Source organism: Oncorhynchus kisutch, unplaced genomic scaffold (assembly GCF_002021735.2).
Source record: "Oncorhynchus kisutch isolate 150728-3 unplaced genomic scaffold, Okis_V2 scaffold3868, whole genome shotgun sequence".
Taxonomy (NCBI): Eukaryota; Metazoa; Chordata; class Actinopteri; order Salmoniformes; family Salmonidae; genus Oncorhynchus; species Oncorhynchus kisutch.
The window spans coordinates 178,762-197,500 of NW_022265813.1; the positions used below are offsets into that span (position 1 = coordinate 178,762).

The window sequence follows — 18,739 nt, forward strand, 5'->3', positions numbered from 1 at the left end:
TGAAGCATTACAGAAATAAAAACAAACCACTGAAGAAAATACCATCTTTGAGTGAGTTTTGAGTGAGTTTTGAGTACAGACACTGATGAATATGTTAATTAGACGATGATCCAGGATAAATCATGTCATAACTGACAGGATAAAATTCAACCATCAAAACTGAGAACAACTTTAAAATAAAGGGGAAGTTTATTCATTGTATTATTATTGATCCATTGCAGATTATCCTACATGTCAATCAAACTGTGCTGTGAGAATCAAATTGCCTTCTAGACTCTCAAGCTGTGTTCCAAATGGTCCCCTATTCCCTATGGGCCCTGGTCAAAAGTAGTGCACTACATAGGGTTAAAGGGTACCATGTGGGACACAAGCCAAGCCAGACACACAGAAGACACACAGGACTCAGGACATCACATTACATACATACACATGGACAACAGCATCTTTTATCAACAATACTGCATCATGAGGACAGTTACCACATGATGATATGAAATCATTAGAGCATCACTGTCAAAGTGAAAAGGACAGACTGATAAAAAACACCAGTTAGAAAATCACTAGACAGTAACATCTGACAGTAGTGTTTAATGTCCAGCAGCAATACTAGTAGTATCCCATCCTATTATTCTCAATGATGCATTTTATACTAATTTCATTCAAGTCATTTGAATTAGAAAGAACAGATTATGTCATGAAAAATATAATAATTGAATGCATGAATTTAGCTGAAAACTATAAACCATCATAAAAGTCTTTGGAGTAAAACAGTAAAACTCAGATGAAAGACACCTTGGAGATCCTGATATCAACACATTGTAACGTTGTTCCTTCTAACAGAATGGTTGTTCCACCTAGTAGTCCATCACATTGTAACGTTGTTCCTTCTAACAGAATGGTTGTTCCACCTAGTAGTCCATCACATTGTAACGTTGTTCCTTCTAACAGAATGGTTGTTCCACCTAGTAGTCCATCACATTGTAATGTTGTTCCTTCTAACAGAATGGTTGTTCCACCTAGTAGTCCATCACAGAAGTAGGTGGTCAGTAATGGTTCTTGTTTTGCAGTCAGCCAACTAAGTCAACTGGTTAATAAGCCTTAGATTGCATATATGATGTGACTTGAAGGTTTTTCCTGAAACAGTCCATCCATTTCCAACAGTGAAAACCCAGCTCACATTTAATAGTAGATACTTGATGTGTTTATGGTGCGTAGACCAAAGACTGATGAGTTATGAACAGAACAATGTGGAAGTTGAGTCCATTGTGTTCATCCTTCAGCAGCCAGCCAGCCTCCAGTTGATTCATCACCATCCTGCAATGTCATATTTCAACCAGCAGGGGTCACTGATTCTACTATCTGAATTGTATCACTGTTCAAAGATGCCACTGCCTTGTCCAAGGTTCTTCCTCCATTTCATGGCTTAAGGTAAACAGACAACACATGCATGAATCCAGAGTATTATTTTATCAAAACCATTTATAAAACCCATCATCCACAGACTGAGAGTCTTCCATGGTCTTATTGCAAAGTCAAGTCCTTTGGAATCGTATTGACGATACTGGATCTTTCCACGGTCAAATAAAGTATGTTTCCTTTTGCATAGAAACACTATAATGTTCTCTTATCAGACACTGAAGAAGAAGAAGCCAAAAAGCCCTTTCATGGTTTTAGAACGGTTGTCCAAAGAAGCACAACTTTGGTGGTTGAAAGACATCAAACATCTGAAGTCAACATCTCTCTGTGTTTGTAAAGTCATCAAGCATGGAGTCAGTCAACAGCTCTCTGTGATTGTAAAGTCATCAAGCATGGAGTCAGTCAACATCTCTCTGTGATTGTAAAGTCATCAAGCATGGAGTCAGTCAACAGCTTATTCCTCTCAGTCCATCAGCCCAAATGATCAATATCATAATTTTAGCCATATAGTCATATTGATTGATAAAGATAACGCAAGCAGTAGCAGGCATGCTAAGATCAGGCATTCTGGAACATTCTAGAGAGATTTCCAGAGGGGGCGGGGTTTAGGCTAGGTAGCTATCTGTCTGTCATCGGAAGACCAGCGTGGAGGCCTTGAGACAGGTGAAGGAGGCAGTGAGACAGGTGAGGAAGAGAGAGACAGACAGGTAGATCTGCGATGCATCTCCACACTCCTTGGCGTTTTCCTGAAATCAATCGTTATCACACACAGTTACAGCCAGTGGTATAATGAACACTACTTAATAAGGCTATTAAGTTCACATTTTTGATCTTAGAATAATCAAAACTCAGTTTGAAATGAAAGGAGCTATGAGAAAAGTACAACACATGTTTTCTTCTGATGGCAATCCATCCAGTTGAAGTGAGGTTATTGGGAGTCAGTGGACCAATACGGGGTGCTGACCTGAGGGTGATAGGCGTGGCAGGACTCGGGTCTCCTACGGACCTTCTGAGATTTCATCCTGTCACACTTTACTGAGGCGTTATGTACACAGAGGTCAAGGGCACCAACACACGTAACAACAAGGAGTATCTATGGTACAATACCAACACACGTAACAACAAGGAGTATCTATGATACAATACCAACACACTAAACAACAACAAGGAGTATCTATGTTACAATACCAACACACGTAACAACAAGGAGTATCTATGATACAATACCAACACACGTAACAACAAGGAGTATCTATGATACAATACCAACACACGTAACAACAACAACAACAAGGAGTATCTATGATACAATACCAACACACGTAACAACAAGGAGTATCTATGCTACAATACCAACACACTAAACAACAACAAGGAGTATCTATGATACAATACCAACACACGTAACAACAAGGAGTATCTATGATACAATACCAACACACGTAACAACAAGGAGTATCTATGTTACAATACCAACACACGTAACAACAACAACAAGGAGTATCTATGATACAATACCAACACACGTAACAACAAGGTGTATCTATGATACAATACCAACACACGTAACAACAAGGAGTATCTATGTTACAATACCAACACACTAAACAACAACAACAAGGAGTATCTATGGTACAATACCAACACACGTAACAACAAGGAGTATCTATGGTACAATACCAACACACGTAACAACAAGGTGTATCTATGATACAATACCAACACACGTAACAACAAGGTGTATCTATGATACAATACCAACACACGTAACAACAAGGAGTATCTATGTTACAATACCAACACACTAAACAACAACAACAAGGAGTATCTATGGTACAATACCAACACACTAAACAACAACAACAAGGAGTATCTATGATACAATACCAACACACGTAACAACAAGGAGTATCTATGGTACAATACCAACACACGTAACAACAAGGAGTATCTATGCTACAATACCAACACACGTAACAACAAGGAGTATCTATGCTACAATACCAACACACGTAACAACAAGGAGTATCTATGCTACAATACTGCCATTTCGACCTCTGAATGCTCGGCTATGACCCTGCAGGTCATCTATGAGGAGAGTTTAGGAAGATACTGCTCCCCACAGCGTAAAACAGCAATTCATAACTGGTTGAAATGAACGATGTCTGAAATAAATATAATAAGAGAAGTGATTTGTCTGATACATGACTAAGGAACTGCTTATTCATAGATATGAAATCCCATTTCCACAACACCATTATAATTATATCAATCACTGTCTGTGTCAGAGAGAGTGAACCAGTAAGATAGCTCTTCATGTTAAAGGATATATTTCACTTCCTTGGGTTCCATGGTGATAGCAGGGTACTGACGGGAACAGTCACAGTCTGCCTGTACCACCAACATCAGCAGGTTACTGTCAGGGACAGCCTGGGTTACAAACATCCTGCAACACACACACACAGAACAGTTAAGACACAGACACAGAGATAGAGAGAGGTAGAAAGAGAGAGAGAGAGGTAGAGAGAGAGAGAGAGAGAGGCAGAGAGAGAGAGAGAGAGAGAGAGAGAGGTAGAGAGAGAGAGAGAGAGAGAGAGAGAGAGAGAGAGGGGTAGAGAGAGAGCGAGAGAGAGACAGAGAGAGAGAGAGAGAGAGAGAGAGAGAGAGAGAGAGCGAGAGCGAGAGAGAGAGAGGGGTAGAGAGAGAGGTAGAGAGAGAGAGAGAGAGAAGGCAATGGAATGGTTAGAATACCACTTGTATGAAACAATCAGGTAATCAAAGGTAAAAGCACACTGCCATCATGAAGAAAGATCTTCACCATAAACCTTCAAATGAAATGTCTCCTTTACTATGTGACCAGGTCTCAGATATCTCTACACTGGGCTAATACATTAGGACTAGATAGTGAACAGACTGAAAAGGAAACAAAGTGTTGTCAGACAGATGACAGGAGAGGTAAAGACACCAGCTCATCAACCAGATACAAAGTCTCCTCTTCTCAGACCTGGAGTCATAATATTTACTGCTGAGGGTGTAGAGAGACAGACAGAGAGAGAGACAGAGAGAGAGACAGACAGACAGACAGACAGACAGACGGACGGACGGACGGACGGACAGACCCACAGACAGACAGACAGACAGACCTTTCTCTTTTCTAGAAGACATTCAATTCAGCATTGAAAAATGTTTAAGTTTGTTCCACCTGAGAGAGTCTGACCACCAATCAGAGACCACTATGATGACACACCAAATGATGACCACCAATCAGAGACCACTATGATGACACACAAAATGATGACCACCAATCAGAGACCACTATGATGACACACCAAATGCATTTGATGGATCCTTTTTGACTTCTTCTAATTCCTCTTAAAGGGACAGTAATCCAAAAATAATCAGATTACATTACTGAGTTTGTGTAATCCAGAAATGTCATTATTGATTACAATTTTGGACAGGTAACAAGTAACTGTAACACACACTATATTACAAACAAACACGATGAAACACTGCCACCTAGTGGTCATTAAACAGCTTAGTGGTATGAACGGATGCACACTTCCACCATTCTATTGTCTGGTCGGGCCTTTAATCTATGGATTAATCTAAGATCCTAAATGAATGTGTAATCTCTGGATAAAGATAGAGTTTGAGTACGATAGTATATACAGTGTATATTCATTTGGATTCACACACATCTCAATACAATGTCATTCCATGATGTGGAGAGTGCTTTTAATTTTTTTTTTTTTACAACTGACTAGGAATCCCCCTTCCCATTTCATTAGACTCATTATTTTTGTTATATCCCATTTCTACCAGATGGGGGCGCTGGAACACCTCAAACCGCTATTCCCCATTTAGATGAAATTGAGATGACCTTTGCTAAACCCCTCAACAGAAACATCCCTCCCTCCCTCCCTCCCTCCCTCCCTCCCTCCCTCCCTCCCTCCCTCCCTCCCTCCCTCCCTCCCTCCCTCCCTCCCTCCCTCCCTCCCTCCCTCCCTCCCTCCCTCCCTCCCTCCCTCCCTCCCTCCCTCCCCTCCCTCCCTCCCTCCCTCCCTCCCTCCCTCCCTCCCTCCCTCCCTCCCTCCCTCCCTCCCTGATCTTCAGACTAGTGTCTGCCTGTCAGAAGAGACAGGAGTCATGGGTATGGATGGGATGAGAGAGAATGACAGATACATGGAGGTAGAGAGATAAAGAGCTGATACGCAGAGACAGAAAATAATCTTGGGAAAAAATGAATCAGGAAGTGATTTACTCTAAGAGAGATTGACTGAGACTGTGTGACTCAAGCTGTGGGATTTCTATAAAGAACCTACAGCTTCTAGCTTCTGGAATTTGTCTGTTTTGTTTATATAAAATATATTTTCATGCTTTTGTCATTTATATAAATGATGTTGTTAACTTTTTTTTTTTATGACAGAAAAAGTGTGTGTGTGTGTGTGTGTGCATGGCCGTGTGTGTGTTCTTACTTCTGACAGCGTCCACACTTAATGAGGCTGTTGGTCTCCTTGATGGAGGGCTCGTAGACAAAGCTGGGGTACTCTGTGTCACACGGCTGCAGGATGTCTCCCTTCTTCTTCTGGGCCGACGCTGGGGACAGAGACAACCAATCACCATCACTCATACTAACGTGAGTGATGGAGAGCCAATCACCATCACTCACACTAACGTACACACCTCCAGTCCTAATCCCTTATGGACATTGTATGACGGACATCATTATGTTAAAAAAAATAAAAGTAACCTTTATTTAACTAGACAAGTCAGTTAGGAACAAATGATTATTTATAACGACGGCCCACCCCGGGCCAAACCTGGACGACGCTGGGCCAATTGTGCACCAACCCTATGAGAATCACGGCCAGATGTGATACAGCCTGGATTCGAACCAGGGACTACAGTGACACTTCTTGTACTGAGATGCAGTGTCTTAGACCACTGAGCCACTCGGGAGCCCAACATGAGTTGCAAGCAAACCTTAACCCCTTCTCCGAACTCCATCCAGCCCATACACCTTGTTGGTTCGTTCACAATGACAAACACTGAAGGACTAGGAGCTAAGAGAAAGGACTAGGAGCTAAGGGAAAGGACTAGGAGCTAAGAGAAAGGACTAGGAGCTAAGGGACTAGGAGCTAAGGGAAAGGACTAGGAGCTAAGGGACTAGGAGCTAAGGGAAAGGACTAGGAGCTAAGGGACTAGGAGCTAAGGGAAAGGACTAGGAGCTAAGGGAAAGGACTAGGAGCTAAGGGACTAGGAGCTAAGGGAAAGGACTAGGAGGTAAGGGACTAGGAGCTAAGGGAAAGGACTAGGAGCTAAGGGACTAGGAGCTAAGGGAAAGGACTAGGAGCTAAGGGACTAGGAGCTAAGGGAAAGGACTAGGAGATAAGGGAAAGGACTAGGAGATAAGGGAAAGGACTAGGAGCTAAGGGAAAGGACTAGGAGCTAAGGGAAAGGACTAGGAGCTAAGGGAAAGGACTAGGAGCTAAGGGAAAGGACTAGGAGCTAAGGGAAAGGACTAGGAGCTAAGGGAAAGGACTAGTAGATAAGGGAAGGGAGGTTTAATCTGTACCTTTGAAGCCAGGCTTGGCTGGGTGGGAGGAATGAGGTGGTGAGAATGATTGACAGGTGATGACGAGGATGATGATGATGATGATGATGGTGATAGAGACATGGGTGAGTGTGGTCAGGACAGGAGACAACATGAGAGACACAGATTGGGACATTGAAGCCAAACAGTGCAACAGAAGCTGAATGAGATGAATAGGAATGAGTGCTCTTTACTGGACTGTGTTACCTTCAGCAAAGTGGTCAGAGTGCCAGAGACCACAGATGTTGAACTCCAGTAAAAACCTACAGAGAGGAAAGGAGAAAGAAAGAAGATGAGTGAAAGAGAAAGCGAGAGAGAGGGAGAGAAGGAGTGGAGAGAGGGAGAAGGAGTGATGGAACGAGGGATAGAGGGAGTGATGGAGAGAATGAGAGAGGGAGAGAAGGAGTGGAGAGAGGGAGAAGGAGTGATGGAACGAGGGAGGGAGGGAGTGATGGAGAGAATGAGAGAGAGGGAGAAGGAGTGATGAGATAGAGGGAGAGAGGGAGAGAGGGAGAGAAGGAGTGATGGAGAGAGGAAGAGAAGGAGTGAGGGAGAGAGGGAGAGAAGGAGTGATGGAGAGAGGAAGAGAAGGGGTGATGGAGAGAAGAGAGAGAGAGCAATACATACAGAACAAGTGAGAGTAAATTGTAATGGCTCTTGAGAATTAACTAGCTACCAGCAGCCAAGACCTCTGATCTCTCTGACACACTTACAGTAGGAAGTTTGTGAGGAACCACTTTAGAGCAGCCGCCAGACCATAGAAGGGCTGTAGAGAGGAGAGAGAGAGAGAGAGAGAGGGGGAGGGAGAGAGGGAGAGCAATATAGAGATAGATCAAGAAAATAATGAAGAAAGAGAGCGAGAGAGAGCGAGAGAGAGAGAGAGAGAGAGAGAGAGAGAAAGAGAGAGAAACATTTGTCACAAAGTGCTTCACAGTGACCCAGTCTAGACTTCCAATGAGCATGCAGCCACACAGTATGCGAAAAAGAAAGATACACAACACAGAATGACTCTCAGAGAAACAAGAGAGAGGAAGTGGATTCAGTGCTGAGAGATGAGACGTCTGCTGTGAATAACCTCTCTTTTCTAATCACTGACACTAGGCATCAATTCACACCCACAGCATCTCCTACCAGAGCAGTGATCAGTGGTGGAAATCTAATAGCTAAAATATATACTTAAGTATCAAAAGTAAAAGTCTAAATCATTTCAAATGTATTATATTAAGCAAACCAGACAATACCAGACATGTCTTTTTTAACGGAGAGCCATTGGCACAGTCCAACATTTACAAGGGAAGAGTTTGTGTTTAGTGAGCAGATCAGAGGCAGTGGGGATGACCAGGGATGTTCTCTTGAATTGGACATTTTCCTGCTAAGCATTCAAAATGTAACTAGTACTTTTGGGTGTCAGGGAAAATGTATGGAGTAAAAAATACATGATTTTCTTTAGGAATGTAGTGAAGTACAGATACCCTTAAAAACACACACACACACACCACACACACACACACACACACACACACACACACACACACACACACACACACACACACACACACACACACACACACACACACACACACAGTATTCAGACAAACACACACATACAGTATTCAGACAAACACACAAACACACACACACACATACATACACACAGTATTCAGACAAACATACACATACATACAGTATTCAGACAAACACACACACACACATACAGTATTCAGACAAACACACAAACACACACACACACATACATACACACAGTATTCAGACAAACATACACATACATACAGTATTCAGACAAACACACACATACAGTATTCAGACAAACACACACATACAGTATTCAGACAAACACACACATACAGTATTCAGACAAACACACACACACACACACATACACACACACACACACACACACACAGATACTTGTTACATTTTGAATTAGTTTTCAGACAAACACACACACATCCATGAACACACACACAGAGACTGTTGTTTACATGTTTACTCACACTAAGAAGGGGTCTGGCGCTGCTGGCAGAATGTCCTCCCATCTTACACATGGCCTGATAGTCGTACAGAGATACCCTGAAGACACACACACACACAGACGCACAGAAACAGGTTGCGTAATATCCTCTAAAATCAAACATCATTTCTTTGAACTGTTATAGAGCATCACTTCACTCAGGAGTGTTTCTACATCAGAGACACAGCTGAAAGGTCCCAATGTCACCCTACTGCCTATGGGCCCTGGTCAAAGGTAGTGCACTATAAAGGGAATAGGGTGCTATTTAGAACACATAGGCCCTGGTCAAAAGTAGTGCACTATAAAGGGAATAGGGTGTTATTTAGAACACATAGGCTCTGGTCAAAAGTAGTGCACTATAAAGGGAATAGGGTGCTAATTAGAACACATAGGCTCTGGTGAAAAGTAGTGCACTATAAAGGGAATAGGGTGCTATTTAGAACACATAGGCTCTGGTCAAAAGTAGTGCACTATAAAGGGAATAGGGTGCTATTTAGAACACATAGGCTCTGGTCAAAAGTAGTGCACTATAAAGGGAATAGGGTGTACAGTAGATGTAAGAGAAACCCGAGCCAGCCAATCAAATCAAAGGGCTAACCCTGTGATGACACACAGTCTGGTATGTTACACTAATAACCACATGCAACGTGACAAGGGTTTTACAACGTAAAGCAGTTTGAGACCTAAAATGAGTTAAAGGTATTATCATGAGATATAAGACCAGGTAAGGTATTATCATGAGATATAAGACCAGGTAAAGGCATTATCATGAGATATAAGACCAGGTAAAGGCAGTATCATGAGATATAGAACAGGTAAAGGCATTATCATGAGAGAGATACAGAACAGTTAAAGGCATTATCATGAGATACAGAACAGGTAAAGGTATTATCATGAGATATAGAACAGGTAAAGGCATTATCATGAGATATAGACCAGGTAAAGGCATTATCATGAGATATAGAACTGGTAAAGGCATTATCATGAGATATAGAACAGGTAAAGGCATTATCATGAGATATAGAACAGCTTAAGGCATTATCATGAGATATAGAACAGTAGAAGACTATTGTCTTACCTTTTGAACATGGCCATCTTGATAAGGCGTGCCATCACTGAGCCGTCAACTTCTCCAAAGAACCTCCCCACCTAGAGACAGACCGACAGACAGGGAGAAGACCACACTGTCTTTACAATGACACCATTAACATTGTCAAACACTCCGTTTTTGACAGCATAGTAAATGTAACACACACTACCACATTATATAATACACTACCACATTATATAATACACTATCACATTATATAATACACTACCACATTATATAGTACACTATCACATTATATAATACACTATCACATTATATAATACACTACCTATTATATAGTACACTATCACATTATATAATACACTACCACATTATATAATACACTACCACATTATATAATACACTACCACATTATATAATACACTACCACATTATATAATACACTACCACATTATATAATACACTACCACATTATATAATACACTATCACATTATATAATACACTACCACATTATATAATACACTATCACATTATATAGTACACATACACTACCACATTATATAATACACTACCACATTATATAGTACACATACACTATCACATTATAAAATACACTACCACATTATATAATACACTATCACATTATATAGTACACATACACTACCACATTATATAATACACTACCACATTATATAATACACTATCACATTATATAATACACTACCACATTATATAATACACTATCACATTATATAATACACTACCACATTATATAGTACACATACACTATCACATTATAAAATACACTACCACATTAATGGCTAGACTGCAAACTCTCCTTCCAGACTCATATCAAACATCTCCAATCGAAAATCAAATCAAGAGTCGGCTTTCTATTCCGCAACAAAGCCTCCTTCACTCACGCCGCCAAGCTTACCCTAGTAAAACTGACTATCCTACCGATCCTCGACTTCGGCGATGTCATCTACAAAATGGCTTCCAACACTCTACTCAGCAAACTGGATGCAGTCTATCACAGTGCCATCCGTTTTGTCACTAAAGCACCTTATACCACCCACCACTGCGACTTGTATGCTCTAGTCGGCTGGCCCTCGCTACATATTCGTCACCAGACCCACTGGCTCCAGGTCATCTACAAGTCCATGCTAGGTAAAGCTCCGCCTTATCTCAGTTCACTGGTCACGATGGCAACACCCATCCGTAGCACGCGCTCCAGCAGGTGTATCTCACTGATCATCCCTAAAGCCAACACCTCATTTGGCCGCCTTTCGTTCCAGTACTCTGCTGCCTGTGACTGGAACGAATTGCAAAAATGGATGAAGTTGGAGACTTTTATCTCCCTCACCAACTTCAAACATCAGCTATCTGAGCAGCTAACCGATCGCTGCAGCTGTACATAGTCTATTGGTAAATAGCCCACCCATTTTCACCTACCTCATCCCCATACTGTTTATATTTATTTACTTTTCTGCTCTTTTGCACACCAATATCTCTACCTGTACATGACCATCTGATCATTTATCACTCCAGTGTTAATCTGCAAAATTGTAATTATTCGCCTACCTCCTCATGCCTTTTGCACACAATGTTTATAGACTCTTTTTTTCTACTGTGTTATTGACTTGTTAATTGTTTACTCCATGTGTAACTCTGTGTTGTCTGTTCACACTGCTATGCTTTATCTTGGCCAGGTTGCAGTTGCAAATGAGAACTTGTTCTCAACTAGCCTACCTGGTTAAATAAAGGTGTTCTCAACTAGCCTACCTGGTTAAATAAAGGTGTTCTCAACTAGCCTACCTGGTTAAATAAAGGTGTTCTCAACTAGCCTACCTGGTTAAATAAAGGTGTTCTCAACTAGCCTACCTGGTTAAATAAAGGTGAAAAAAATACAAAAAGAATACACTGTCACATTATATAATACACTATCACATTATATAGTACACTATCACATTATATAATACACTATCACATTATATAATACACTATCACATTATATAATACACTATCACATTATATAATACACTACCACATTATATAATACACTATCACATTATATAATACACTACCACATTATATAATACACATACACTATCACATTATATAATACACATACACTATCACATTATATAATACACTATCACATTATATAGTACACTATCACATTATATAGTACACTATCACATTATATAATACACTATCACATTATATAATACACTATCACATTATATAATACACTACCACATTATATAATACACTATCACATTATATAATACACTACCACATTATATAATACACTACCACATTATATAATACACTACCACATTATATAATACACTACCACATTATATAATACACTATCACATTATATAATACACTACCACATTATATAATACACTATCACATTATATAATACACTATCACAATATATAATACACTCCCTCCCTCCCTCCCTCCCTCCCTCCCTCCCTCCCTCCCTCCCTCCCTCCCTCCCTCCCTCCAGTCATAGGAAGTTGTCCTTTCACCTCATTTGGCAAAGTGGAAAACGACAAACATCTTTCCTCCATTCCCCTCTTCCTTCTCCTCCACCTCCCTCTCTCTCTACCTCTCTCTCTCTCTCTACCTCCACCTCTCTCTCTACCTCCACCTCTCTCTCTACCTCCACCTCTCTCTCTACCTCTACCTCTCTCTCTACCTCTCTCTCTACCTCCACCTCTCTCTCTACCTCTCCCTCTCTCTACCTCTCCCTCTCTCTCTCTCTCTCTCTCCACTTCTCCTCCAGTGAAGTTCCCATCTAGTCCACCGTACAAGTTCAATTATTCATTTTAATCCAGCCAGGCTGTTTTGCTTGGTTGAGTGGTTTATTTCTCACTGGCATGTCACCTGTCACCTGTACTGTATTGCATTGCTCTGGGTAGAGGTAGAGGTAGAGGTTAGGTGTATGGAGGACAGCTCATCAGCTGGGTAGAGGTAGAGGTAGAGGTAGAGGTTAGGTGTATAGAGGACAGCTCATCAGCTGGGTAGAGGTAGAGGTAGAGGTTAGGTGTATAGAGGACAGCTCATCAGCTGGGTAGAGGTAGAGGTAGAGGTAGAGGTTAGGTGTATAGAGGACAGCTCATCAGCTGGGTAGAGGTAGAGGTTAGGTGTATAGAGGACAGCTCATCAGCTGGGTAGAGGTAGAGGTTAGGTGTGGAGGTTAGGTGTATGGAGGACAGCTCATCAGCTGGGTAGAGGTAGAGGTAGAGGTAGAGGTGTGGAGGTTAGGTGTATGGAGGACAGCTCATCAGCTGGGTAGAGGTAGAGGTTAGGTGTATAGAGGACAGCTAGTGTTTGAGTGACCGTAGCCGTCTCTCCTATACTAGCCTGCGGTGGACTCTGCTCCACTATTCTACTACCTCTGAGGATTTGTGTTGGGTTCTAGGGCTTTCAGTTTACTAAGACATTTTATTTGAAGGACTCGCAAAGTCATAAAGAAGCAGTCTATCCTCATTGAGACCTTTTTGCTAAGTAATATCTCTGGCAGTGTACCATGGGATGTAATGTCCAATGTGACTGATTGGGTTTGATCTGGGTCATCTGGGTATCACAAGACTGTGTTAGCCCACTGAGCTAAAGACTGTGTTAGCACACTGAGCTAAAGACTGTGTTAGCACACTGAGCTAAAGACTGTGTTAGCACACTGAGCTAAAGACTGTGTTAGCCCACTGAGCTAAAGACTGCGTTAGCCCACTGAGCTAAAGACTGTGTTAGCACACTGAGCTAAAGACTGTGTTAGCCCACTGAGCTGAAGACTGTGTTAGCCCACTGAGCTAAAGACTGCGTTAGCCCACTGAGCTAAATAGTCTTGTTAGCCCACTGAGCTAAAGACTGTGTTAGCCCACTGAGCTAAAGACTGTGTTAGCCACTGAGCTAAAGACTGTGTTAGCCCACTGAACTAAAGACTGTGTTAGCCACTGAGCTAAAGACTGTGTTAGCCCACTGAGCTAAAGACTGTGTTAGCCCACTGAACTAAAGACTGTGTTAGCCACTGAGCTAAAGACTGTGTTAGCACACTGAGCTAAAGATTGTGTTAGCCACTGAGCTAAAGACTGTGTTAGCCCACTGAGCTAAAGACTGTGTTAGCCCACTGAACTAAAGACTGTGTTAGCCCACTGAGCTAAATACTCTTGTTAGCCCACTGAGCTAAAGACTGTGTTAGCCCACTGAGCTAAATACTCTTGTTAGCCCACTGAGCTAAAGACTGTGTTAGCCACTGAGCTAAAGACTGTGTTAGCCACTGAGCTAAAGACTGTGTTAGCCCACTGAGCTAAATACTCTTGTTAGCCCACTGAGCTAAAGACTGTGTTAGCCACTGAGCTAAAGACTGTGTTAGCCACTGAGCTAAAGACTGTGCTAGCCCACTGAGCTAAATACTCTTGTTAGCCCACTGAGCTAAAGACTGTGTTAGCCACTGAGCTAAAGACTGTGTTAGCCACTGAGCTAAAGACTGTGTTAGCCCACTGAGCTAAAGACTGTGTTAGCCCACTGAACTAAAGACTGTGTTAGCCCACTGAGCTAAAGACTGTGTTAGCCCACTGAGCTAAATACTCTTGTTAGCCCACTGAGCTAAAGACTGTGTTAGCCCACTGAGCTAAATACTCTTGTTAGCCCACTGAGCTAAATACTCTTGTTAGCCCACTGAGCTAAAGACTGTGTTAGCCACTGAGCTAAAGACTGTGTTAGCCACTGAGCTAAAGACTGTGTTAGCCACTGAGCTAAAGACTGTGTTAGCCCACTGAGCTAAATACTCTTGTTAGCCCACTGAGCTAAAGACTGTGTTAGCCACTGAGCTAAAGACTTATTAGCCCACTGAGCTAAAGACTGTGTTAGCCACTGAGCTAAAGACTGTGTTAGCCACTGAGCTAAAGACTGTGTTAGCCACTGAGCTAAAGACTGTGTTAGCCCACTGAGCTAAAGACTGTGTTAGCACACTGAGCTAAAGACTGTGTTAGCCCACTGAGCTAAAGACTGCGTTAGCCCACTGAGCTAAAGACTGTGTTAGCACACTGAGCTAAAGACTGTGTTAGCACACTGAGCTAAAGACTGTGTTAGCACACTGAGCTAAAGACTGTGTTAGCCCACTGAGCTAAAGACTGCGTTAGCCCACTGAGCTAAAGACTGTGTTAGCACACTGAGCTAAAGACTGTGTTAGCCCACTGAGCTGAAGACTGTGTTAGCCCACTGAGCTAAAGACTGCGTTAGCCCACTGAGCTAAATAGTCTTGTTAGCCCACTGAGCTAAAGACTGTGTTAGCCCACTGAGCTAAAGACTGTGTTAGCCACTGAGCTAAAGACTGTGTTAGCCCACTGAACTAAAGACTGTGTTAGCCACTGAGCTAAAGACTGTGTTAGCCCACTGAGCTAAAGACTGTGTTAGCCCACTGAACTAAAGACTGTGTTAGCCACTGAGCTAAAGACTGTGTTAGCACACTGAGCTAAAGATTGTGTTAGCCACTGAGCTAAAGACTGTGTTAGCCCACTGAGCTAAAGACTGTGTTAGCCCACTGAACTAAAGACTGTGTTAGCCCACTGAGCTAAATACTCTTGTTAGCCCACTGAGCTAAAGACTGTGTTAGCCCACTGAGCTAAATACTCTTGTTAGCCCACTGAGCTAAAGACTGTGTTAGCCACTGAGCTAAAGACTGTGTTAGCCACTGAGCTAAAGACTGTGTTAGCCCACTGAGCTAAATACTCTTGTTAGCCCACTGAGCTAAAGACTGTGTTAGCCACTGAGCTAAAGACTGTGTTAGCCACTGAGCTAAAGACTGTGCTAGCCCACTGAGCTAAATACTCTTGTTAGCCCACTGAGCTAAAGACTGTGTTAGCCACTGAGCTAAAGACTGTGTTAGCCACTGAGCTAAAGACTGTGTTAGCCCACTGAGCTAAAGACTGTGTTAGCCCACTGAACTAAAGACTGTGTTAGCCCACTGAGCTAAAGACTGTGTTAGCCCACTGAGCTAAATACTCTTGTTAGCCCACTGAGCTAAAGACTGTGTTAGCCCACTGAGCTAAATACTCTTGTTAGCCCACTGAGCTAAATACTCTTGTTAGCCCACTGAGCTAAAGACTGTGTTAGCCACTGAGCTAAAGACTGTGTTAGCCACTGAGCTAAAGACTGTGTTAGCCACTGAGCTAAAGACTGTGTTAGCCCACTGAGCTAAATACTCTTGTTAGCCCACTGAGCTAAAGACTGTGTTAGCCACTGAGCTAAAGACTTATTAGCCCACTGAGCTAAAGACTGTGTTAGCCACTGAGCTAAAGACTGTGTTAGCCACTGAGCTAAAGACTGTGTTAGCCACTGAGCTAAAGACTGTGTTAGCCCACTGAGCTAAATACTCTTGTTAGCCCACTGAGCTAAAGACTGTGTTAGCCCACTGAGCTAAAGACTGTGTTAGCCACTGAGCTAAAGACTGTGTTAGCCCACTGAGCTAAAGACTGTGTTAGCCCACTGAGCTAAATACTCTTGTTAGCCCACTGAGCTAAAGACTGTGTTAGCCACTGAGCTAAAGACTGTGTTAGCCCACTGAGCTAAAGACTGTGTTAGCCACTGAGCTAAAGACTGTGTTAGCCCACTGAGCTAAAGACTGTGTTAGCCACTGAGCTAAAGACTGTGTTAGCCCACTTATACGTTCATTCATCATTTTATTTGTCATTTTACACTACAGTTTGTGTCTCTGTCTGTGTCTGTCTGTGTGTGTGTGTGTGTGTGTGTGTGTGTGTGTAGTGCCTGCGCGTGCTTCAATTTATGTATGTGGAGATAGACTATGTTTCCTGTGACCTATTTTAGTCTGTGTCTGTTTCCCTGTGTCTGTGTGTGTGTGTCTGTGTGTGTGTGTGCCTGCAGAGGTGCTTCAATTTAGGTATGTGGGGATAGACTGTTTCCTGTGACCTATTTTAGTCTGTGTCTGTTTCCCTGTGTCTGTGTGTGTGTGTGTGTCTGTGTGTGTGTGTGCCTGCAGAGGTGCTTCAATTTAGGTATGTGGGGATAGACTGTTTCCTGTGACCTATTTTAGTTTTAAGGAAGTACTGCTCAAACACAAGTTGAAATAGGCTCATATTTGTCCTGTTTTCCACATGTCCAGTGTGAGGTTAAATGGACATGTGTTTTCTGCATATCCCAGTCTACCTGAGACACCCTCAGAGAGGGGGGTCATGGCCAGCCACTATTGATGGCCCTGGAACAATTAGGGTTAAGTGCCTTGCAGATCGACAGGCTCAGGAACCTTTCGGTTACTGGCTCAACACTCTAGCAACTGGGCTACCTGCCGCCCTCACACTGATAAAATATGAACTGAGACAGTTGGCTACAATTACTCCCCTCTCCTCCCTGTTCCACAGGCATAGACACAATACAACTAGGACACTGAAATAGTTTTCATTTTAAGACACAGACAGAAAAGAGACAACACAATAACTAGCTGTTTCCCAGGGACTGTGATTAGGACGCCTCGTTGCTCCTCAGCTGAGAATAACTCATGTTGTGTTTGGTGGGTGTGTGTTTGTGTTTGGACCGAGGGGCAGCTAGCCGCCAGGCTGCATTGGCTGCACCAGTGATCTTCCAACATTCCCTCCATCTTGTGCCACTATCAGTTCATTTTAAATCTTGGTTCCAATGGTTTAGATTATTTTTTCTAAGAGATTGTCAGTTGGATCGGCTCTCCGCAAAGTTATGTTTAGCTGACCTTTCATATGAAGAACCTTTTCTGACTCAAGTAGGATTCTCTCTAGATTGCGCTGATGTCCTAAAGATTTCAAATGGACATTAGGTGATGCTGTATACAACTTTTAAGGTGTATTTTAACATATCTTACATTGGTTAATACAAAATGGCTTTTTAAAGCTGTCATGGAAATAAAAGTATTTCCTATGAACAAGAGTTACTATGCCTTTGTAACAGTATAACTTTAAACCGTCCCCTCGCCCATACCCGGGCGCGAACCAGGGGACCCTCTGCACACATCAACAACAGTCACCCACGAAGCATCGTTACCCATCGCTCCACAAAAGCCGCGGCCCTTGCAGAGCAAGGGGAACTACTACTTCTCAGAGCAAGTGACGTCACCGATTGAAACGCTATTTAGCGCCACCGCTAACTAGCTAGCCGTTTCACATCCGTTACACCTTTAGTTTTCCATGTGGACCAATTTATCAGAGACTTCTGGAAAACTATGCAAGGATTGTTCCACCGGGTGGTGTTTTAGGGAGTGATATTGGTTCTTGTAGAACACGGTTAACTTTCTTCCATATTGTTATAGTGTTCTTAACTATGAGGTTTTTAATAGTTCTTTATCCTTTGAAAATAGACACAAGGAGATTCTGGCGATGGATGAGCACATCTTCAACATGGGACCAGTGTTCCTCTCTGGAGCATTTAACTACAGTATATGCAGCAAGTAAAAGCCTTGGGTAGTGAGTTGATACAAGGTTAAAACCCCTCTCAGACTTAGAGAGATGTCAAATGTTTTGAGTTTTCAACATTGGTCAGGAATATCAGGAGATCATCTGTAAATAAGTTTAGTTTATGTTCATGTTTACCAATACCTATCTGTATACGTTTGGGTCTTGTCTAATTCTTTCTGCAAGCGGA

At 42.3% G+C, this 18,739-nt stretch overlaps 1 protein-coding gene across 1 annotated transcript in view; it reads right to left on the bottom strand.

The window, feature by feature from the left end:
- LOC116372042 (voltage-dependent calcium channel subunit alpha-2/delta-4-like) overlaps nt 1-18,739 on the bottom strand; it is a 69,159-nt gene that overhangs the window by 41,139 nt on the left and 9,281 nt on the right. Inside the window, exons 5-13 of the mRNA XM_031821115.1 lie at nt 10,123-10,193; nt 9,028-9,103; nt 7,726-7,778; nt 7,220-7,275; nt 6,995-7,012; nt 5,895-6,015; nt 3,747-3,862; nt 2,381-2,463; nt 909-2,162 (exon numbers count right to left, since the gene is read on the bottom strand). Coding sequence (XP_031676975.1) covers nt 2,046-2,162; nt 2,381-2,463; nt 3,747-3,862; nt 5,895-6,015; nt 6,995-7,012; nt 7,220-7,275; nt 7,726-7,778; nt 9,028-9,103; nt 10,123-10,193 — 711 coding nt within the window. The 3' untranslated portion in view covers nt 909-2,045. The remainder of the gene's footprint in view (nt 1-908; nt 2,163-2,380; nt 2,464-3,746; nt 3,863-5,894; nt 6,016-6,994; nt 7,013-7,219; nt 7,276-7,725; nt 7,779-9,027; nt 9,104-10,122; nt 10,194-18,739) is intronic.